The sequence below is a fragment of the Euprymna scolopes genome, chromosome 2 (assembly GCF_053919585.1).
Source record: "Euprymna scolopes isolate OS-2025 chromosome 2, ASM5391958v1, whole genome shotgun sequence".
NCBI lineage: Eukaryota > Metazoa > Mollusca > Cephalopoda > Sepiida > Sepiolidae > Euprymna > Euprymna scolopes.
Genome location: NC_136483.1, coordinates 121,081,824 through 121,106,644, shown reverse-complemented (window position 1 = coordinate 121,106,644; position 24,821 = coordinate 121,081,824). Strand labels below are relative to the sequence as shown.

Below are 24,821 nucleotides of genomic sequence, written 5' to 3'. Positions count from 1 at the left end.
TTTTCTGGACACACAATTTCTGCCATTTTTGCAAAATATTGTTTTATAAAATCTCCTTCAGTGTAGGATTTCCCATTTATGAAAATCATTTGACTGAGTTCATAGCTGGCAGTAACAGAGGCAACATTCCCTTTCTGAATTTTTTGCTGTGTTAAGTTGGCCTTCAATTCCTTAAGTTTTAAAACATACATTGACCCTTCATATTTATTATGAGATATATGGTTCATTTCATCATGTCTTTTCAAACTGTAGACATTCGACATAAAAAGTGGTGGTTGCAAATTAAACAATGTATCAAAAGAGGAGGCGAATTGGTTTTGTTTTGATGGTGTATGGTTTGATCATGAATTTTGTTTGTGACATCATTTCATTTGATTATTTTAGTTTGAAGGTAGCATGGGTTGGGCAAAGTAGATCAGTTTGTTCTGAAATATGCACACACATGTAGATTATTAGTAGATTCTTCATTTAGATGGTTGTGGTCTCAGGAGAGCTCACCGGAGATAAGTGCAGAGTTTCTTTCTATGCACAACATGCCACTACAACCATCCTGATGATTGTGCTAATGTCAGTCGGAAACAACAACTAGACAAACTGTCAAACATGTACCCTCAACTTGATAATGTGACCCAAATTAGTCAGCTCGACTGGGTGTTTGATTTTGTTGAAGAGTTTTCTAACTTTTATAAAACAGTTCTCTTGAGTTTTGGTAGTGAGTACTTGACCCTTGTGATTTTTGAACTTTCTTCATAGTTACCATTTCAATGATCCTCTCTCTCGTTAAGGTCCACATTGCTTTGTCTGAATTTTGCTGCACATTTTCTTTTTTGCAGCTTGGAGGAAAGATAGAAACACAAATCCCACTCATTTTACAATTTATTTCTCCAATTCAAAACTTCAGTACACTTATTTTTGATGAACGATTTTGCCCAAAAATGAACAATCAAAACAATTGTCGATTCTGAATCCTTTGACTATGTGCTTGTCAGAAATGTAATGCTTACCTCAATAAAACAGCAGCAAAAAGAAAGAAATTAAAAAAAAAATTTTAATTAAAAAAAAAGTGGCTGCCTGTATGGATAATATATATTTTTTTCTCCAATGTAAAATGCATCGATGTAAGTTGTTTATTTTTTGTTTATTTTTTTTTTTTTTCTTTTGCCTTTCCATAATACATTTTTCCTGGGGTGAACTTTGGATTTCTGAAGAGTACAGTGAAAAGATCTGGAATTGATACACTAATTTCAGTTGCTCATCCATATGTGAAACAAAGAAATGTATGAAGACTTTGAACTAAAAAAAGGGAACAGCAAAATGAATAAAATCTTGGTTACTGAAATATTGTTGATTTATATATGTGAATATATATTAATTACAATTAAATGTTAGCAATCATCAAGGTTTTACCTTAAAAAGGTTGACCTATTAAAAAATAAAATATATGCACAAACATATATGCATAGTAGAATTTAGATTAAATATAGTAAAAAGAGCATATGCTACAATTTTTTTAATATTTTTTTCATTAAATGTCATCCAATAAAGATTATAAAATACAAATGAAATTCTTTTAATTTTCCAGCAAAATTCAAATTCAACAATTTTCCAGCAAAATTTTTAAATTCAACAATTTTTTTTCTCTTTTAAATAAAGATTTTGAAATACAGATGCAATAATGTTTTTCTTTAGAGAACAAAAAAACAAAACATTAACAACTGAAAATAATTAATATTTAAAAATTGTTTAGTACTTAACAGTCAAAGATATTGGTTTTTATATTTCAGTTAGGAATCTCTGTCTGTCTTTCAAATCTGTTTATTACAAACAAAAATTTCAAATTACGGCTCTTAATTGGTTTTATAAACCTGCATAAAATCATTCTTCACGTGAGGATGACTAAACCCAAAATAGATTTGTCTCAACTGATTCACATGTAACAATCCAGGATTGGAAATTTTTCCTTTTAAGATGAATTTTAAACATATGTAAAATTTTTATTTTATAACAACAGATACATAATGATCACTTGGAAATCCAGAGTTTTTTTGTTTTCTCATCTCATTCATAAGTTATGAACATGTAGATGGGTTACATTTATATTGAAACAGCAAATAGCTGCAAATTTCATGATAAAAAAAGTTGTTGACATAATGCTGAAAATATGCTTGGTCTTTAATTGTTTTAATTGGTCTTGTCTCCATCCAAGCATTGCTTATTTGTTGCAAGAGAGCATTAAAGTTGATGAACATATGAATAAATAAGTTTCTCTGGGTTGTGTAACTTGTGATTAAGTTTCATCAAGAAATTCTTGAAGATAAGCAAGTCGTCCTGCAAAATACAATAAACAATATAAATAATTCATCACAAAATGTAATTTACAATATTCTCACAAGTTTTCAAATATACATCATCATTTTCACTTTAACATCCATTTTACGAGCTGGCATGTGTTGGACAGCTTTAAGAAATTGACTTCCAAACTAACTTTGGCCATATCTTTACTTATCCCATTTTTATCACATCCTTCATTTGTGTTTAAAGTGGTAGTCACGTTTGCTTACAGTTGATCAAAAACAATAATGGAGAAGAGTAGCAAGTGAAGGACAATCAAGGTTTTGCCGTTTGCATTTTGAGAAGCACAACATGTTTTGCTCGTTCATTGTTTAGTTTTTCATTTTTATTTATTTACACATTTTGTAAACTTATAACTTCATTGTTTAGTTTTTCATTTTTATTTATTTACACATTTTGTAAACTTATAACTTCATTGTTTAGTTTTTCATTTTTATTTATTTACACATTTTGTAAACTTATAACTTAATTGTTTAGTTTTTCATTTTTATTTATTTACACATTTTGTAAACTTATAACTTCATTGTTTAGTTTTTCATTTTTATTTATTTACACATTTTGTAAACTTATAAATTTTTCAAGACATTTCATTGTTGCATTACTTCCACTGTTTTCTAGACTCTGATAGCTTATTTGGTGTCCTTAAGGAAACATATTCCAATAGATATTTTAACTGAAGGAATTTATCATATTTAATTATGGAGACATTCTTAGAAAAATTATTATTATTATTATTATTATTATTATTAGGAAGGAATTTATCACATTCTTAGACAAATTATTAGTATTATTATGCTTAAACATATTTTAATTGAATGACTTTATAGTTAGTATTAGTAAAAATTCTTTGGCAATATGATGTATCTGATTAGTATTTATTATGTATTATGATATATAATATATAATAATATAATATTATTTTTTAATATTTATTGTTAACATTTTATATGAAAATAAGCAGAAAAAGCTGAGCAATTCTTATTTTTATTCAATAAATGTGTAATATTAATTGAATAAAATATTTATTTCTTGTGTTAACTTTCTTTTTTATGTGAAACATTCTTAAAATTAAACAAACATATTTTATTACAGAAAACTATCAATCTTATACCAAACTACTTATAAACTACTACTACTAATAATAATAATAATAAGCATAATAATGATAATACTAATAGTTTAATAATAACGAAAAACATGCCTAAAAGATGTTTTATTTCTTTATTGATAGTTTCAAAATAGAAAATTATTCTGATGGCAAGTCACTGCATATATTGGCTATTGACATTATCTTAAAATAATTTAAACCCCTTAATCATACTTGAACACCATCTTAATACATTAAGATGCCTATTTTTTTTAAACATTTTTTTTTATTACATTTTCACCCCATTAATACTGTATTTTAACCTTAGTTGGAACCATTTTTTTTAAATTAAATAAATACAAAAAAAGAGCCGCTACTTATGTTTATGCAAAAACACACTTCCAAATTTTAATGAGAGGATTTATCTTTAAAACTAGTAGCCAAAAGAACTTTATTTAAGTAATATTTATATCTACAATTTCTATATGTTCGTATCTACTGTAAATATGACCATACTGCTATTTATATCTAATTATTCATACTCAAATTACAATAGTTTATACCTTACTTCCAGTTATACCTGTACTGAAATGTACATTTAATCAGTTATATAAATCTATATTGAATAGATACATTTTATCTTTCGTTCTTATCAACTTAAATATTCAGTTGTGCAACAACTTTTATCTTAATTCCTTATACCGCTTTGAATCATACTTAAACATTTTATCCTATTCTTAAACTAACATATGAACAATATTTTTACCATACACTCGTCAGCAAAAAAATGGCCCAAACACATTCGATACATTTTATTGCACTAAAAACTATATTGAACAAAGAACAATTGAACAAGGAAACTTAAACGAGACTAATAACACAGAACAAGACATTTACTTTAATAAATGCTTCAGATGGAATCGCATTCCCTTTTGCTTTCTTTAAAAGATCACTCCTTTTAGACATGCTCTCAACCAAAGTGGAACATTGTGAAGAGGAGATGCTATTCCATTCACTTTGCACAGCTTCCCACAGTTTGTCATTGTTCGAGAAAGTTCATCCGGCTAATGCACAAGATATTATGGACTAAATATTCTCGATTGGGTTTAAATCGGGGCCTTGACCTGGCCAAAACATCACATCAATTGAATTATCAGAAAAAAACATTTTTTTGTGACTTCAGCAGTGTGTACAGGGGCATTATCATGTTGAAAAATAATGTTCTGTGATATTCCCAGCTTCTGAATACTTGGTAACAGTTCTGTTTCTAATATTCAAATGTATTCCTTTGCATTGATTGACTTCTCACATCTAATAAATTTCCCAACTCCTGCTGCAGTAAAAGTACCCCATACCATTATCCCTCCATTCCCGTGTTTAACTCATTTTAATGCCACTTGTCGAAAATCTTTCTCCAGTTTTTGATTGCACTATTTGGGAGCATCAGGAGCATCACTAACAAGACAAAATCTTGATTCATCTAACCAGAAAACATTCCTGAACCAGTCTGTATCTTTCTTGCCATAACACGAAAAAAATCTCTTTCTATCATTGATGTTCTTCTTAGATAAAAATGGCTTCTTTGCACACCTTTTAGAGGAAAATCACATTTCTTTCATTTGTCTAGATATTGTATATCTAGAAAGAGAATTTCCAGCCCCGGTTTTGAATTCTTTACTATGGTTAACATAAGTGTTCTTTCAATCTTTCAAAACAGTTAATTTAAGCATGTGGTTGTCCTTCAAAGTGGATGCTCTAGGGCGACCAGATCCAGATTTCCCTTTTACCAAAAGTTCGCTTTACTGCAGAAAGAGATGTTTTCACATTTTCTTTTCTTAAAATATCAAAAATCTGCTTGTAAGTCATTTTGGTTGGACTCCTGCAATTTGTTTTTTTATATATCCTCTCCAAGATGCAGTCTTACTATTTTTAGGATTAATTTTTTCACTTATTATTATATGATATAATAATAATGATCTGCAAAATAGAAATTTTCAGTTAAAATTAACAAAAATTCATGGAAAAATATTGAAAAAATAATTTCTTCCTTCTTTCACTCTTGGACCATTTTTTTTTTTTTTTTGCTCCTCTCTTAAATCAACTAGTTGCAAATATAAATGCTCCCATTGCATGTTTTTTTCCATTAACAAAGAAACGGAAAGCATAGTTAAATCCTTTTCAATTATTTTGAGGAGCGTAACATTTTAGTAGATATAATCTATAGTAATAACTCAACTAATCATAGGGAGAGGAAGACCTCTTCAGTCCTGATCGACGACTTTCCTAGAGTTGGTGACTTGAACATTACCAGTTTGCAAACCTAAAGTGCTTAAGGAGTAGATAGGCTCTGCCTGTTGCCTAGTTTTCATACTCCTTTGCCTATTAGCCAGACACAGAGGTGTGATCAACAGAAACTCCCAATGTTTGACCTTGTTTCCTGACTAGGGCAATGATGCCGTTCTCCACTCCCGCCACATTCCCATCTCCTAAAACTGAGCATCTTGGAGGTGCTTGAGTGCCATATATGCCAATACAATTGGGTTGATTTTTGTTTGATGGGTTGAAGGTACTGATTTGACAGTTTGTCTGGCTGCTGTATTCCAACTGACAGTACAGAAAGCCTAACTCTTGGTAGCACTTGGAGCGGCTGTTCCATCATTGTATAATATCTGAATGGTTGTAGTGCCATGTTGTGCATGGTAAGGGACCCTGCACCTATCTTCAGTGGGCTTTCTGAGGCCACAATCCTGATGATGATCTACTTGTGTTACATGTTTGGTATTCTACACAACCATTTTGTCCAGCACTACTCATCCTAAACTGAAACTTTTAAATAAAATAAAGTGACAGTTCAATCAAAAATAAAGATTAAACCAGGCATAAACTCAAACAATACTACTTTGCCTCCTCCCTTGAGGCTTGCATTTACGAATATCCCTTGATACTAGAGCACAAATACTTTAATGTCCACCACAATAATTGGGTTGGTTTCTCTACTTACACAGATGCAGCTGGTAGCATAACAGAACTTTTCTATATCTATCACAGATGGTTACGACACCCTCCCCTTTAGTCAATAATAATGACCATGCCTTCATTTGCTTTTGCCTTAACCCGCAGCATAAGGTAAGCTACTTACATTATCTCTATAGGTCTCCCTTGAGTCAGGACTAATCAATCAGGTCTCTGATACAGCACTCTCCCTTGATACTAGCACGCAAGTACATGTATTTGGTGACATTAATGTTCACCACAATAATTGGCTTGGTTTCTCTACTTACACAGACGCAGCTGGTAGCATAACACAGAACTTTTCTATATCTCATTCCCTATCACAAACGGTTATGTTTCCGACCTGTCCCCCAGATTGACAAGATTAACAAGCCTCACTTCTAGATCTATTTCTGATCACAGTTCCCAATGATTGTGTAATGAATGCCCATAGTCCAGTCGGAAATGCTGATCATGCTGTGATAATGGTAAAAATCATCCTAAACTCTCAACCTAAAGCTGAAGAGTCATTGCTCAAAACAACAAGGTACTGAATGGGAAGTCACCAGGGATTTCATCAGAGATGCCCCATGGGGAAATATCTTTTTTCTTCCTGCAGAACATACTGCAGATTTATCTGACATAAGTCGAGTACAAACAGGCAAAAGATATAAAAGCTAGAAGTAATTGTAAGAAAGAAATAGCAACAGCTAAGAGAGAATACACTGAAACCACCAGGAAATGCATTGAAGTGCAGAAATTAGGAACTCATGATTTCTGAAAAATCTGCAACAGTGTAATAAATAATAGGCACCCCCCCCCACTATCCAACAATCATGAGGTTGATTGAACGGCAACTGAGAATGCTTGCCAGTCAGTTTGTTTCAAACTCTACAAATCTCTCCTTCCCTGATTTTCCTTTGCAGACAGAAACCGCATTAGATGATCTGAAAATCACCCCTTCTCAAGTGCATGATATCATAAAAAACCTAGACACCTCAAAAGCATGTAGAACTGAACTCCTCCTTGCTGTACTATTAAAAAAATGCTCCACCGAAGATGCTCCAGTTCTCTCCAAACTTTTCAACAACTGCTTTAACAAATTTTGCTTTCCTGACTGGAAAACTGCTTCTGTGGTGCCAGTTTACAAGAATGCTGGTGAAATAACTGACCCATTAAATCATTGCTCCATTAGCCTCCTGTCTTTTCACCAAAATATTGGAGTCCATAATTAATGAAGTTCTCATCCATCACCTTACAGTTGCTAAACTTCTTTCTGATCAACAAGGCAAGTCTGTTCTTCTGCAGATATCCAAACTGTAATCACTGAACGTATATACCATGCACTGGATAAAGCAGAGGAAAGTAGGGCAGTAGATCTATATCTAAGGCTTTTGACAGGGTATGGCACAATGTTCTCAGGAAAATCAGACCATATGGTATTACTGGACGAATACTTAATATAATTAAATCCTTCTTAAGAAAAAAATTCAGGTTGTCCTCAATGCTTGTCCGTCAAAACAATATGATATAATGTACCTAAGGGGTTGATCTTTGGGCATTTGTGTGGGTTCTTGCTACCATGCTAGAAAGTTACTTACGCCTGAAAGTATTCTGTACCTCTACAAGACCACAATCTGCCTATGTATGGAGTATTGCTATCACATTTGGGCTGGTACATCTGTTACTAGTTTCTCACTCCTGGACAGGGTTCAAAAGACAGTCACCAACCTAATAGGTTCCGAACTGTCAGCTCTCTCCCATCAATAAAACGTTACATGCCTCCACCTGTTTTACAAATATATACTCCAACGAACTACAAACTCTTATATCCCCTCGACGTAAATACCCCTGACAAACCTGACACTCAGCAAAATTCCACCCTTATACAGTAGAGACCCCAAGATACCAGAAAACCTTCTACTCCAACAGTTTCTTTCCCAGACCTGTTAGACTTTGGAATTCCCTTTTGGTTTCCTACTTCCCCGACTATACTGACATGCAGAAGTTCAAGTGTAATGTAAACAGACATCTTGCTGCTCAACTCCCTACATAGTATCTCTGCAATCATGTCCGAAATAGTAGCCCCCTACATCAAACTGGTAGTGTGGCTTGCTTGGGGTGAAAATGCAATAAAAAGCAAAAAACATTTTGTCCAAGAATGTAATAAATTCCTGCAGTTAAAATATCAGCTATCACTGCCTAATAATGCAACAATGAAATGCCTTGAGAAATAGGCTGGAATGCCACTCTTTTTCTACTCTTTAATTAAGAATATAAGTTTTGCCTCTTACTGATTTCGATTTTTCAGTCACAATTAAAAAATATTACTATATTAGCAGTCATCTGGATAGAACTAGATAATTTATACTTAAATAAACTGCAACAAAATTATTTTAGTAGCAAAAACATGGTACAACTATAATAATTGAAAATTGGCAGAATCAAACTTTGATATGTTAGTTTAAATGCTATTCAATCCAATATTTTAAATATCACAAGATGTTGTTGTTATAATTTAGTGTCATTTTTTATTGATATATTTTTGCACCACCAGAACTTTAACTGTATTATGTGCTTAGCTTTATTAATTCTCATGCATGTATACAAAAAAATAAAAAGATTTTAAAACATTACCTTCGAATTTTGCAATAACTTTAGTGTCTTCTTCAAGCCATTTAGTCTTACACTTCTGTACAAGGGTTTCATCCTTAAAATTTACAGAGTCCAGAAATTCATTTTTGATACAAAGTCAAAGGAAAGTTAAGGAATCAAAGAACTTTTGAATTATGTTAAAATATAAATCTGAAACAGAATGTCTAAAAAAGTCAAATTAACATGGGTCCAAATCAAGTTTAAATATTTAGTTTGATACAGATTTTTCAAAAAGTTTATTTTTTTGTTAAAATAGGAATTTAAAAAAATCAATTAGACATTTCTGCTAAAGACAAGAATGTGTTGTGCTCAAATTTAGTCATATCTGTAGAATTCAATTATATTGCAGTATCACAGAGAAAAGTAAGCACACGTATTTCAAGCTATGGATAAAATAGTAACGTGTTTTCAATTGTTTCCAATAACGCATTTTCGCATGAATTAACACAAAAGTGTTGATATGTGATAAAGTAGTTGAATCAAACTAATTGATAAGTTGATATTCCATTCAATTTATTTTGCAAAAAATAAAACAACCGTGATTTAATTGACATGTAGGAAAAGGGTGGTAGAAATTTATACAGAAGAGGATACAGCCACCCAACACCTATCCAAATCCACCTTGAATTTTTGCATTGTTGGTGCATTATCTTACTTGGAAATCTATTCAAAGGTCCAGAGATTCTGATTGAGGAAACGTCTCTCCTTTGCTTCAATCAAAATCGGTACTGAAATTTTTTGTAGTGTCTGTATAGACCTCTTTCTGGTGCAGGAGCAAATAATTGGTCCTGATGTATACCAAAATGAGTTCACCACACAATTGTCAGCACTCAAGGGAGAAAAAGTTAAGCTTTTTAAGTTGGTTTTCATAGGGCCAGATCTGATAGACCCTGCATCATTTTTTGAACTCTCTCCATATGCTGCATATCATGCATTAGATATCATGCATTAGAGATCTGGCCAGCATACTCTAACAGTGGTCTGATGAAGGAGACATAAAGAAGGGAAAATATTTCAGCAGCAGAAGGAACATTGTATGAGAAAATTGAATATGTTTGAATTGACTTGGAATCATCTCCGAGGTATTTACAACATCATTAAAGTGAGGTAAAATCTAATAATCACTTCAGACCCCCCCCCCACATACACACCCATTAAGTAAAGAAAACAAAATCTCTGGATGCTCCTGATGAGTCAGTGGAAGTGTACATTATGTCTCCAAATAAATATTTTTATATTCCATACTTTTTGTTGCCCCATGGCATGGATAACAAAATAAAAGAGTTCAAAAAGGATCGACTCTGTCGAAAGTTTTAGGCAAACATGCAAACATACATACATTTATATATTGGTAGCTAAAAATTTTCGACCCAAACCGATTAAAAAGCTTGCTTTCTCTGTGAATACCCTTTATGTAAAATTTTAAATGTTTAGACCAGAAATTGTCTGAGTAATTTGGTAGAGACCGCAGAGGTCAAATTTTTTTAAAACTTTGACCCCTTAACATTTATTGTTTTGGGCTCAAATCAAGTTATTAAGTTCAAGGAACCTATATCTAAAATTTCAAGTGTTTAGACCCAAAATTGGTGGAGGAGTTTGGTAGAGTTCTCAAAGGTCAAATCGTTGAACCTTGACCCCTTAACAGCCAAATTTCTGTCCGAAAACGGATTACAAAGATTTTCCCAAATCTCAGTAGTCTGTATATCAAATTTCAGGTCTGTAGACTTAAAATTGACTGAGTTATTGCGTAGGAAAATGTACACAGACACACACACAGACACATTCACTTTTATATATATAATAGATAGATAAAAGTGAAAGTGTCTGTCTGTCTGTGTACATTTCCCTACACAATAACTCGGTTAATTTTCAGTCTACTGACTCAAAATTTGATATACAGGGTATTGAGATTTGGGAAAATCGTTATAATCCATTTTCGGACAGAAATTTGGCTGTTAAGGGGTTCAACAATTTGACCTTTGAGAGCTCTACCAAACTCCTCCGCCAATTTTGGGTCTAAACAATTGAAATTTTAGATATAGGTCCCTTCGACATGGTCTAACTTAATAACTTGACTTGAGCCCCAAACAATAAATGTTAAGGGGTCATAATAGGGATCAAAGTTTTAAAAAAGTCCCTACCAAATTATTCAGACAATGTCTGGTCTAAACATTTGAAATTTTACATAAAGGATATTCAGAGATAGAGCAAGCTTCTTAATCGGTTTGGGTTGAAAATTTGAGCTACCAATATATAAATATATGTATGTATGTTTGCATGTCAGCCTAAAACTTTCGACAGAGGCAACGGATTTTCACAAGATCAGTATTTGCTTCAGACGACAAATACCGAAAAATTGGCTAAAAACATTAATTTTTTCACTCTCAACTGGGCACTTTTCTACAGGGAGGAGTCGGTTTTTTCACCAATATTTTTTTGCTCAACACATGTCTCTAAACACATAAGCAACACCGGGCACCCATGCTAGTATATATATATATATATATATATATATATATAATATAAAGCTGAACGTCTGTGTGTGTGTCTGGTCACGAATGTGCTCCTATATGGTTGACTATTATAGAAAACTGATCACATATAATGATAAAAGATATATCAAGACACAGGAATGGGTATGTTTGATCTGGCATAATGATGATTCATTAAAATTGTGGGGTCTGCGTACGTGCCTGGTCCACAAAGTATGGAAATAAAAAATTTAAAAAAAACGTTTACAAGTGTTTTTGATATAGATGTACATAATAATACTTTGATAAGTATGTTTTAACTTAAATAGGGATGGTATAATAAAATTGTGGGGTCTGCGTTCGCACATGGCCTCCATAGAATGGAAATAGGCACAAACTTTAATAAAGACTTTTCATATCTATCTGCGTAAGTATACTTTGATAATTATGTTTCAGTTTGAAGAAATATGGTATAATAAAAGTATGGGGTGTTTGTTCGAACCTGACCTCCATTGAATGGAAATATGTCACAAAGTTTAACAAGGTTTTTTAATATAGATCCACAGAATATTGTGATAAGTGTTTCAGTGTGAACAGGTATGGTATAACAAATTATGGGGTTTATCTATTTTATTTTTACTTTCATCATATTTTGCTTTGGTTTTGATACCCCCAAATTCGAAGCTATCTCTTTACAACCCTTCCTTTTCATAACCTATCATACTTTCATAAATCAGTCCATTTTCTGTAGGCTGTTTTTGGACCCAGACAACGACGGGTACTTTTGCTAGTATATATATATATATATATATATATACAGAATTAAGACCTTTCTTTAAGTAATAGATTACTCCAAATGTTTAGACCTTCCTTTTTTATTTTTATATTTTCCCAAATGATTATACCTTTTTTAAATGCCACTCCTTCATACAACAGATGACCCGAAATGATATCTTTCTTTTTATTTTTATGACTGTGCTAAAAGCCTTGTACAAATCATTTACAAAAATCATTATTATATCAAGACTATCAGTGAAATAATTCTGTACATTCAGGAGCTTTCTCAGATATGGAAAAGGAGATGACTCAACTTGGGGAGCGCCTTAAAATTCTTTAATTCAATTATATTCTTAAATTTAATTTTAAGACAGAGTCAAAAAATGTCCCAAATAACGAGAAATAAAAGAGCTTTACAAAAACTGATTTAAAAATAGATAAACAGGAAAAAAGGGAAACCAAAACAGAGAAATACAAGGTGCCTTAAATAAGATTCCAGACTTTTTTTCATATAGGCACTTTTATTGGCACATGAAACTCTAGTCCCTTTCAAAGTAATCTCCTCTGGCTGCAATGCACTTGCTGTAGTGTTCCAACAACTTCTGGAAGGTCCTACGGAAGTCCTCTTGTCTCATAATGACAGCTTTTAAGGTTTTCTTTGAGCTTAGAGAATAACCAAAAGTCACAGAGATCAAGGTCTGGACTATAAGGAGGGCAAGGAACTGTCTTGATGTCCATCTAGGTCAAATAATCAGTGACAAGGATGAAGTTGTGGACTGATGCATTATCCTGGTGGAAATGCCACTGACCTTTTCTGACAAAATCTTTTCCTGAACTCCCTTAAAACTTCAACATAGTATTCCTTGTTAACTGTCTGTCCAGTGGGAACCCAGTGCATGTAGATTATGCCTGTGCTGTCAAAAAAGGAATCATCATAAGTTTATGGGTTGATTTGCTTTGTCTGGCCTTCTTGGGTCTGAGAGAGCCAGCATGCTTCCACTGGGAATTCTGTCCCTTTGTCTCTGGGCCATACCAGTAGATCTAGATCGCAGGTCACCAGAGCATCAAGAAACGCAGGATCTGAATTGTTCAGCTTGTCCATCTCTCTGATGTTATGATGTCTTTCTTTTTGGAATAAATTTTGTGCAAATCTACATCTTCAGTTCCTCATGAATAATTGAGTGTACAATTTCCACACTAACATCAAACTGTGCACTTATTGTCTCTATAGACACATGACGGTCCTTATCCATGAAATTCTTTATTTGGCCAATCAACTCTGGTGTTCTGACTTTCTTACTCCTTCCACACCTCTCATCATCCCTCACAGACTTCCTGCCTTTCTTGAATCTCTTATGCCACTCAAAAAACTAATGCTCGATTCATGTAAGCTGGTTCAAAAACAGTCTGAAACATTCTATGTTTCTGTAGCATTTTTTCCAAGTTTAAAACAGAATTTTATTGCATATCGTTCTTCTAAAGTGTCTTCACATCCAGATTGCATTTTTGAAATTCACCAGTTGTGAAAATCAGGATTTAGTAGGGTGTATTCCAATTCTTGCTATAGCTGTTCATTTGAACCTAAAATCATAAAAATTGGTCAGTCATTTCAAAACATTATAGCAATAACATGCTGATTTTTCAAGTGTCTACGAGAATTTTAAATGCCTGGGAGCTTATTGGAGGCACTGTGTAAATAATTTTTTTTTTAAAAGTAGAAAAAAAAATAACACAAAATAAGGAAGGAAAGGTCAAAAGAAAGGATACTGATGAAAAAGTTCCTTTTCAGAATCATCTAACCACTCCAACATAACTGCCAAAGTTGGAAATGTCCGATTTGGTCGGGTTAGGTAGTTTATTTGAGGAAGGTTTTGAAATGTTTGCATTTTGCAGTTATGAATTTTGTCAAATAATTTCTGGTAGGTGAGCCTGAAAGAAAGGATAGTTACCTTTAATCATAACCTTTAAAATAACAAAAAAAAAAGATTACGGTTATGGCCAATAGATTAAGAGCAATCTGCTTTTTGGGATTAAATAAATGGTTCAGTTTAAAATTCTGTACAAGTTCACAAGTTCAACAGATTCTCAAGGTAGAAGAATCCTCTGAATTATCCAGATACAAATGTTTATAAATTCAACAGATATAAAATTTTCTGAATTAAAGATGGTCAAAGGTTACATCAGTCAAAACAGTGTGAAAATAAAAACCAAGATAAAAATTGTTGTCTGAGTAATCTAAATTTACTTTTAGATTTTAATATATTTATTCGTTTGAGGCATTTTAGTCCATCTACGCTTCTTCATGTATTTTCGAGATGAAATACTATGATCAATTTAGTGCAGGTTTTCATGATTACTGTTTTTATATTTGGCCATCTCAACTCTTTGATCTTCTATAGAAATTTTGGAAATGAAAAGCTCCTCGTCCTCCTCCTCCTCCTCCTCCTCATCATTGCTTATGTAATATAAAGAAAAGAGGAGAAAGGTGTTACACATACTTTAGCTGCAGCCAAAAATGAAAAGGAAAAGAAAAACAGCAGCTGGGGGCTATTAATAAAATAAACAGAACTGAATTTGGAAAAGAAAAGTTGTGTGTATTGAGGATAATAAAACGTAGGTAGTGGAGACAATAAAAATGTACTTTTAGATTCTGATGTATTGATCGATCTCTATATTTAAATGCTATTATCTCTGGCAAGTCATGTTTAAATGTAATTTTTGATTTGTTTTAAAAAAATATTTTAATTTGAAACAATTTTATTCAAATAATGTAATGATCAAGCAATATCATAAGTAATTCAATTAAACTTTACATTTTTTTAAAAAAAGGACCAATATACAACAGCTGTTTTAAAAAAGAAATATATTGATATGTCGTGTATAACACTAAGCAAGCGTTCAACAACCACCTGTTCTAGTTGGTGTCGGTTTATAAATATGAGCTATCTGCTCATATGCAAATTATACTTAATTTGCATATGACTACATCTCCCTATAACGGAGGGGTTTTATGCCGCGAGTACTTCTTGTATTTTTTTTTGTGCCCTCCTGAACATCTTTCTTTATCTCTCTCCTTTTCCTTGTAGATCTGGATTTATCATGTCTTTTCCTATAATCGCAATGTTCCTCCTGCATATTCTGATCTTCCTCTTCTGCCTTGTCCCATTTTACTTCTTCTTCTTCTACCTCGTACCTCTCTACTTCTTCCTCCGCAGTCTCATTCTGCAGTAACTCTTCTGTTACGTCAATAATGGGCAGCTCTGAAAGCATTTCCTCATCCGATTGTTCTCCTTGGGATCTTATTTGGTCAGCATGAGCTAGAACACTGTTCCCATTTTCTTTATTTAATATTGCAGTATTATGTCCTTTCTGCATAATAAATTCTACTGTCTCAGCTTCCGTATTCCTATTTCTTCTGTACCACATCTTTTGATTTCTGGCATATGACAGAGTTAAAGGGGACCTTAATTGTCTGCCCATTAAGGCAGATGGACTTTCTGGCCTGCCTGCATGCGGAATTGTTCTATAACATTCAATGCTGCCAAGACTAAGCTCGTTTCCTTTAATAATTACAAGAAACCTTCTCAACCACGAATAGCTATGGCTAAAGATATATTACCTGAAAGTACTTCATTCAAACTCCTTGGCTTAATGTTCACAGGGAACATGACCTAGAGCAGATACATCGAGGGCATTGCTGTGGCTACTGAGAGGAAAGTGGGCTCTCTCTACCATGCTAGAAAGTTACTTACGCCTGAAAATATCCTGTATCTCTACAAGGCCACAATCTGCCTATGTATGGGATATTGTTGTCACAGTTGGGCTGGTGCATCTGCTACTAGTTTCTCACTTCTGGACAGGGTTCAAAAGAGAGTCGCTAACCTAGAAGGTTTTGAACTGTCAGCTAGGCTTCAGCCTCTCTCCCATCGATGAAATGTTGCCCCCTTCTTCCTAATTTACAAGTATTTTAATGGTATATGCTCTGCCGAACTACAAACCCTTGTATCCCCTTCACATAAATAACCCCAAGAACCTGACAAACAGCAAAGTCCCACCCCTACACAGTAAAGATCCCAAGATGTAAGAAAGCCTTCTACTCTAATAGTTTTTTCCTCAGAACTGCTACACTTTGGAATTCCCTTCTGAGTTCCTGTTTCCCCAACTGTACTGACATACAGAAGTTCAAGTGTAATGTGAACAGACATCTTGCTGCTCAACTTCCTTCATAGTATCCCTGCAACTTATATCCTTAATAGTGCATTGTCTGCAGTGAAAATGTAATAAAAAAAAGAAATGAAAAAAAAAAAACAGGCATCCTTATGGATTAATGTAGATGAAGAATTCAAAAGATTGTGGTTAACGTATGATTAAGGGGTTTAAATGATTTAAGATAATGTCAATAACATAGTATATGCAGTGACTTGAAGCCAGAATAATTTTCTATTCTCAAACTATCTGTGATTTTTCCCGTCTTGGGGGTGACAAAATTTAATAAAGATAATGGAAGAAAAACAAACAAAAAGATAAAACACAATCTTTTAGGCCTTCTTTAGAACACATCTGTCGAAGGGAAAAATACAAACCGACAGAAATTTATTAAAATGTGGAGAAATTAAGAGTTAAGATTTTAGTACAAAAGACATGTAAGATTTCAGTACACTTATTTCAATCATATGGATCCATGGCAGTCTTTTTTTTTTTACATAGGAGTCACTACTTATCAAGGCCCAGAGGCCACTCGAGGATAAGGGTTAATTGGGTATACTTAATGGGATTTAGCGTAGTAAGCATAAGTAGTGGAAATTTTGTAAATTGGATTACTTAGGGGAACGGTTCATCAAGAACTTATGTTGGACTTGAAGACAATCAGATTGTAGTCAGCTGGAAAGCAGGCAAACAGAAGAAATTTCCACAGGTGTGCAGTTCTAAGAAAGAACATCTCCCACTAAACTACAAAGTCTATTTTGAACTCTGTCAAGGCAGGATAAGTTAAAGTGACAATCTTCTGAAGATTGATAGTTCAATTCTTACTACAGATAATAACTAAAAATTACACAAAAAATAAAATAGTTTTTCTACCTGGTCATGACTGACAGCATGAGAACAATTTACCATTGTGGATTAAATCAACAATTCAGTTGGAAATTCTGTACAAGTTTTCAAGTTTGACAAAAAGATTCCCAAGTTCAAAAAGATGCACCTGAAGAAGGTCAGAGATTGCATCAGCCAAAATGTTGTGAAAGTAACATCCAAGATAATAACAGCAGTCAGAATAATCCAAGTAACACACACACACACACATATTATTTTGTTGTAAAAAAGAAAAAATCTCTAAAATATTTATGGGATTCAACTTTCAACATTTTATCAATTTTATTATAAAATAATACATTTTTAATGATTTAATTATTATTTAATTAATTTTTTAATGAATTATCTTTTCAAAAGTGTTTTTTTACTAGAAATTAAAACAAAAGGCAACTGGGAAATGGGGAAGAGTCAATAAACCAAACAAAAATGAAAGTTAGAAAACTCCCAAGCAACATCACATAAATAGTTTGAAATATTTCTTAGCAATGTTGATAGGTTTTTAATGTAGTATGTCTTCTGGATGATCAGAATGGCTAAGAATGGGCAAGTCCCAACTAAAAATTTCTTGATTCTTGTCCAGAATTACTCCTATATTACACAAAAATAAAAAATTTGTATTATGTGTGTACCCATGATTGAACAAAAATATCATATGGCAAAAAATTGCATAAACTGATCAAGTAGTTCTTTCATTTTTAACTAAGAAAATCAGATTTTATGAATAAGCAAACAGAGAATGTTTCATGTCCTTATCCTGTAAAAACAAGGGCACAATAATTCAAACTTGTAATGTGGACAATTTCTCATTAATCACTTAAAATCATTAAAAAAACTATTTTCTTTATAAAAATAAAGCTATTTGATCAATGTACCAGATTTTTGAAATACAATCTTTTTGTTTCATCACAATATATATATATACATCATGAAGATGAATTTATTTATTGCAGACTATTATTCTCATCTTTACTAGTTGTTGTTTTACGATGTTTCGGCCAACTATTCCTCTGGCCTTCGTCAGGTGGTAATCGCAACGGATAGGAACTCTGAATCTTCTAACTGCATTCTCAGCAATCACTGCCATCCATAGTTGTTGTCGTCTCACCACATTTTGGCCAAGTAAGCCTCTGGCCAGCTTTGGGTAAGATTGAAACCGTTATCTTCAGACAATGCGTATCTGGAACCGTAGAGATTCAACATCTCTATCAACTGCGCTACGGGTCCTGAAGGGTGATCAAGGTTGGATTTTTATCTTATAAATCCACATTTATTTATTATCTGATCTTCCATGGTCGGGTCCGTACCGAACGGTATATATATTATTTTAATTGGAATTCATGATAGAGATGAGTATTATTTATATTAATTTATTTATTGCGGACTATTATCCTCATCTTTATTGGTTGTTGTTGATGAGAATAATAATCCGTATTAAATAAATTAATAAATAATACTCATCTCTATAATGAATTCCAATTAAAATAATATATATATCATAAAGATTGTTCTATATTTTTGTTTTTTAATTTAGGGAGAATTCTATACAACCAATAATTTTTCAATAAGTTATGGTGTCAAAATGCATGACTTCAGACTATTTTCTTTTTTGCAGAAACATTTTTTTTCTGATTATCAAACTGATTATCAAACTGATTAGATTCAAAAATAGAAATTTGAAAAACTTATCTGTTCCATTTTTAGAGAAGTAATTCAGTTTGCTATGCAATTAATCCCTCTGCTCAAATCTCTAAAAAAGGCATTTGTAAACTAAATTATCTGTCAAAAGATCAAGTAGAGAGAATATTTTTTGAAACAGCACTCCCTCTCTCCAAAATCTAAAAGTTGTCATTGATTGGATGTCAGGAGAATTCTATCCCATTTGAGCCTACTTACATAATGGACCGAAGTTCATTGAGTTGTTTGTTTATCTGTTCAACAATCATATGAAGAAGCTTTGGTTTCACATCCGCCAATTGTGGAGGTAATTGTAATTTTTCGACTGTTGCCATCTGACATTCCCGGTATTGTTCACAAAACATGCAGAGTTCTTTTAGGACATTCTCCTGTTTCGCTGCACATGTCTTCATAGCAGGAATGCATTCCTGTAATGTCTTGAAGGATCTGTGAAGCTTCTTATGAAGATTCTTCACTTTATCTTCTTCGACTGGATCCAACATGATAATGTCCAAACGTTTCCTAGAAAGAAGAACATAAAAAGATTATTTTAATCCTTGAAACGAATTGTTATATAATATGGAATCAACATAAGCATAGTATGAAGTTAGCCATCTGTGAGATTGACAGCTTTGGGTTAGTGATGGGTATTTTTAAATAAAAATCATGTTTTTTTTTTTGTTTCATTTTTATATCCAAAAATGCATTATTTGATTCGTGCTATTATTTCCAAACAGCCATGGTGGAAAAAATCTTTCAGATTTTTAGAAAATTAAATTTTATTAACATTTGTATTATTAATAAGAGGAAAGATAAAAACATGATCTAAAACATTTAATAACTATTTTTTTATTAGAATGAGAAATAATAAATCAGTGAAATGTATTTAACATAGAATTAGCATAGAATTTTTTCAAGTGAAATAGAAAATTGGAAAATACATAATTTGTCAAGTTATTGAAGTTCTAATATAGATATATTTTCCAAGAAAACATGAAGATGAAAAGAATTTAAACAAATGTTACAAAATTATTTCAACTTTGAAACATTAAAAATGACATGAACATTATATACACACACACACACACACACACACGTATGAATGACATATTTACAAAAGTCAGTTTGATGTTATATTTATATTATAAACAAAAGTTTCCATCTAAAATAACAGAAAACAAATTATTTACCAATTTTACATTAAATAAAGTTAAATTTTACAGAATTCTTTTCATTATTTAACTGAGTTTTTGAATGCTTGTTGTTGGGGAATTGCCTAGTTTAGTAAACTTTATATACTATATATATATATATATATATATATATATATATATATATACAGTAAACTATATATCTGTTACGGATGTTAAGAAAACCAGGCTTTATTAAGTCTGTATATTGTATAACGTGTGCAGAACAGTAATTTAAATAATAGAAACAATAAAAATTATTAGTCATCATAGAAAAAATTCTAAAACATGTTAACGTTATGCTAAGTCTTGCTTTTAAATTAATATTTTTAAAACTATATAAAATAACAATAAATACACAAATCGTGAATTCATGAATAAATTATTTTGTTAACACATTTCACAGAAGTAAGAAATTACACATTGTTTTCACAACAAAATATTTAGGGAAATCAAAATTTGTGCTAGATGGAGGTAGGTGAAGGTTAACTAAGCTTATATTTTTATTTTATTGGGGGAGTGGGGCATCTATTATATAAATCTCACTTGTCTGTTTAAATGTATGTATGTATGTTTGTATGTCTGCCTAAAACTTTCAACAGAGGCGACGGATTTTCACGAGATTGATATTGTTTTGAAGCTCAACCCATTCGGATGACAAATATAAAAAAATTGGCTAAAAACATTAATTCCTTTACCCTCAACTGGGCACTTTTCTACAGGGAGGGATCGATTTTTTTGCTGACATTTTTGCAAGTCATTAAACCTCGCATCAATGACATCGGATATAAGACTTTATTTTGACCACCTGTGATGTCACAATCGTTGTGGGCGTATTGATAAGACCGTTTGTTTCTTTTCACTTCCTTTTCCCCTGGTGCGTTATGGATTCAAGCCTGCTTACTACTCCTAATTTTTTTTTTTTTTTTGCTCAACCAACACCCTTACACACACCTTTTCTTTCCCGCCTTCAACGTCATGGGTTCGAGCCTGCCTACTACAACTTTTTTTTTTGTTTCTTTTGCTCAACACACCCCTACAAATACCCAGGCAACGCTGTGCACCCAGGCTAGTTATACAATAAAATAAAGTGCAGAAACAATATTTAATGCTTTAGAATACATTTTCCCTGCCCCACTCCACCCGATTTCTCTTCGTGTGTGGATAAAGGGGAGGATTAATTGTTTTTGGTGTTTTTTAGAAATAGGTATCCAAAAATTTGCAATTGTAATATAATAACAAAGAAAGCTGAATCAAGTTCTGATACACAATAACAAACCAAACTAAAAGTAGTTCTGGGCTAGTTTAAGGTTATGATAAATAAAAAAATAAAGAATAAAAAAACAGTTTGATTTGTATTATGTAGATTGTTCAATGTTAGGTGAAGTTTGTTATTTTTACTTTTATTTAGCCAAACAAGTATTTTCAACCATGATCGATTTCTTTCTTTTTTGGGGGGAGGGGGGCAAGTGGTCGCTAATTTCAGATGGCAGTTCAAAATAAAAGATTTTATTTTGTGACAAAAACAAATTTTCACTAATAAATATTTACTAATATGTATATTAAATAAACATTTACTTAGATATTTTAAAATCACAAAACCTTTTAGGATTTTCATAAAATTAAAGATACTTTCAATTAATTATGACATGACAATTAAACAGATAACATTAGTTTTTAATTTGATATTTCAATTTTGTAGCTTTCAATTTTCATTCTTATTCCAAAGAAGTACCTAAATTTCTAATAAAATATATTTTTGAACAACTACTCATTTTCTATATAAATTAAACAGTAAATATATGTATATGTGTGTGTGTGTGTCTGTGTGACTATATATTTAACCGATAAACTCGTAAACTACTGGTCACATAGCATTGAAATTAACAGGAAATAGTAATCATGCACTAAGGATGGTTTATGACGAGTAAAATCATTTTTGGATGGATGTCGGCAAGTTAAAATGCAAAATATTCATTTCAGCTTTCCAACATATTCCTGTTATTTTTGCACATGCACAAATTCATTAATAGCTTGAAATGGTTTCATTTTAAATTTTTCTTATCTATCTGTTGATAGCTGGCTGGAACGCTAAATGTTTTGGTTTTGATTCTATCTGCTGGCATCTAAGTCATTTTTTTTATCTTTAGAAATCAGTATTATATATTGGGTACAACAATATGATATTCAATAGAGAATTGGTTTTGTAATAATAAATATGAAAAATGATTTAAAATATATTTAAGTTTATTCTATGACCAGACAAAGCTGCCCCCCCCCCGCCCCCTGCTGATCTTTATGTTAAAAATGGTGCTTATTAAGATAGGGTCGACAAATCAAGTTTTTAAATATGTCGTTTTAAGTAAAAACAATATTACATACTTAATTGTCATGTTGAAAATAGTAATATATCCCAAAAATATGAAAATTCATTGTGATTGTGTTTGTTTAAAATAAAAAAAAAAATAGACAATAGCGATAGACAACAAATATTGCTGCCATAAAGAAGTAATCTAAAATATTCGTTCCGGGTTATGTCCCCTGTGTGTAGATTCTGACAGTCTATTTTATAACGTCTACGAAAAATGCAAGGTAGACATTTAGGAAATTGCTTCCAACCTCTAAATGGTGAGAAATTACATGAATCATCACTTCAGTAGTTGATCAGTTTAACACATTGTTTTAATTACAGCCTTTCTCATTGGTTGATTTGAATTTTTAACCCGCACGCACGGGCATGTTTAAAATGAAAACTTCAGTTTAAGTAAATCTTTCATGAATGAGGGACTCATTTTTAATATTCTTATAAATTTAACGCTTTGGCGCTCAATATTGTCATGGTACTTTTGAGACAATTTAAAATTTAAAACCCGCCGAATATATGTTAGCCTATGTCACGGTAACAATAACATATATTGAACGAGTTTCTAACAGTATTTTGTCTGTTTTTTTATTTATAACTCATTTTCCCAAACTTACCGCCTCATTGAGAGAGTCGGCTGCCATTTTAAATTTTCCAATACATCGGTAAACACTTTTTTTTTTTTTTAGCTGAATAAACATGTTACATTAAATATAAACACTAAAAACATATCTAGTTCGGTAGAAAAGTAACTTATCATGCCTTTGATAACATTTATTTGTTATATATTTGTTTTGAGACAACTTTTTCGAATCTATGTGTACAGTAAAACAAACCCGAAAACGAATTCTCGGCGATAAAAGTCACTTTTTTTTTTTTTTTTTCGAAATTTCTTTTTTTAATCTGAAAGTTAAGTTTGTAATTGATCAGATTAATGCGAAAAAAAAGAAAGAAAGTGTAAATTATGGAATTCGGAGGTGGAGGCAATTTCCTAAACGTCTGCCAAATGCAATTTTCCGTAAAAATTACTTTTAACTATAAATAACTTTCTACTAGATAAAGTTTCGTAATTTTTTGGATATATTACTATTTTTGGCATGGCAATTAAGTACGTGATATTGTTTTTACTTAAAACGACATATTTTTTCATCGATCTGTCGACTCTCTCTTAACAAGCACTAATTATTTAAACATATTTTCAATGAAAAATATCATTTTTCAGATTTTCTTATAAGTAGTTCACGTAGATTTTCGTATCTTTCAACTACACAATTCACAGGGCCATATAATTGTTACGCAACGTATTTAACCTTTATGTCATAAGGACCATGTAAACAATTCTAATATGAATTTTGGGAACCTTAAATCTAATAAAAAGTTAAATTCGAAATTCCGTCCAAGTTCCAAAGTTCGACCACATGCATCTATAAAGAAGGTCGGAGGTTATATCGACCGAAACGTAAATATAACGACCAAATATTCCAGAAAATCTAAACTATTTTAGTAGATTCAGGAAACTAAATCTCTCTCGTCTATCATTGATCACAAAACTTTAAATTCATTTTAAAAGAAGCCATACCTCTGGTAAACGACAAGAAATGGTTGTTGTTTAGTTTAAAGGATGTAAGTAAATATATTGAACTTTCTAGACCAGAAAATGTTTGTTTGTTATAAGTGATTTATCGATTGGTTTTATGAAAAATTCTTTAAACAATAATTATTGACTTATCTTCTTTCCTATGACATTGTTCGGAATTTGTTTCAGACCACGTGTTGTTAATAAAACAACAGTTGAGAAAAATTTACCTCCCTTTACTAACAAAATCCACTCATTTTGAGTGATTATCGGGCGTTACGAAACAGGGTTGCCAGTTTGGCTTTTTTAAGGCCAAATTTCACGAATTTGGTTCTTTTTAAAGCAGTTAGGCCTTCAAAACTTTTGTTTGGCCTTTTTTCTAATTTGACTTCAAATTTAGCCTTTTTCTGATCATTTTATATAAATATTTTTGGATAATAATTAGTAATTAGTAATTTAAAAAGTAGTTCGGATGTCGAAACTTGTAGATTTTTTCATTTTGGCCTTTTTTTCTCTCGATTCATGGATCTGCGTGACAAAAACAGCCCCAGAATCAACATCTGCTAACATTTGTCATAGCAGGAAAAAAATATTT

The 24,821-nt window shown here is 32.0% G+C and overlaps 1 protein-coding gene across 4 annotated transcripts; it reads right to left on the bottom strand.

The window, feature by feature from the left end:
* Nucleotides 1-1,126: 1,126 nt before the first annotated feature.
* On the bottom strand, nt 1,127-24,509 carry LOC145295688 (uncharacterized). Of its 4 annotated transcripts, none has more exons than XM_080141490.1 (5): nt 24,457-24,509; nt 19,318-19,620; nt 14,101-14,262; nt 9,068-9,183; nt 1,127-2,328 (listed from the first exon to the last, which is right to left on the bottom strand). In XM_080141490.1, the coding sequence occupies exons 2-5, from the start codon at nt 19,599-19,601 to the stop codon at nt 2,288-2,290; spliced, it is 603 nt and encodes a 200-aa protein (XP_079997616.1). In that variant the 5' UTR covers nt 19,602-19,620; nt 24,457-24,509; the 3' UTR covers nt 1,127-2,287. The 4 variants fall into 4 exon arrangements, with proteins under 4 accessions (XP_079997616.1, XP_079997617.1, XP_079997613.1 ...); XM_080141491.1 differs by having other exon boundaries at nt 19,318-19,615; nt 24,380-24,475; XM_080141487.1 differs by lacking the exon at nt 24,457-24,509 and adding an exon at nt 22,671-24,450.
* Nucleotides 24,510-24,821: the final 312 nt, after the last annotated feature.

Bases quoted from the DNA above. Each gene is read 5' to 3' on its own strand.
- LOC145295688 (XM_080141487.1), bottom strand. The intron at 14,263-19,317 runs GTAAGTAGGCTC...CCTTTCTTTCAG, and splicing joins AATGAACTTCGGTCCATTAT to GCTCACCTACCAGAAATTAT. The intron at 2,329-9,067 runs GTAATGTTTTAA...TGTATTTTGCAG, and splicing joins AGTTATTGCAAAATTCGAAG to GACGACTTGCTTATCTTCAA.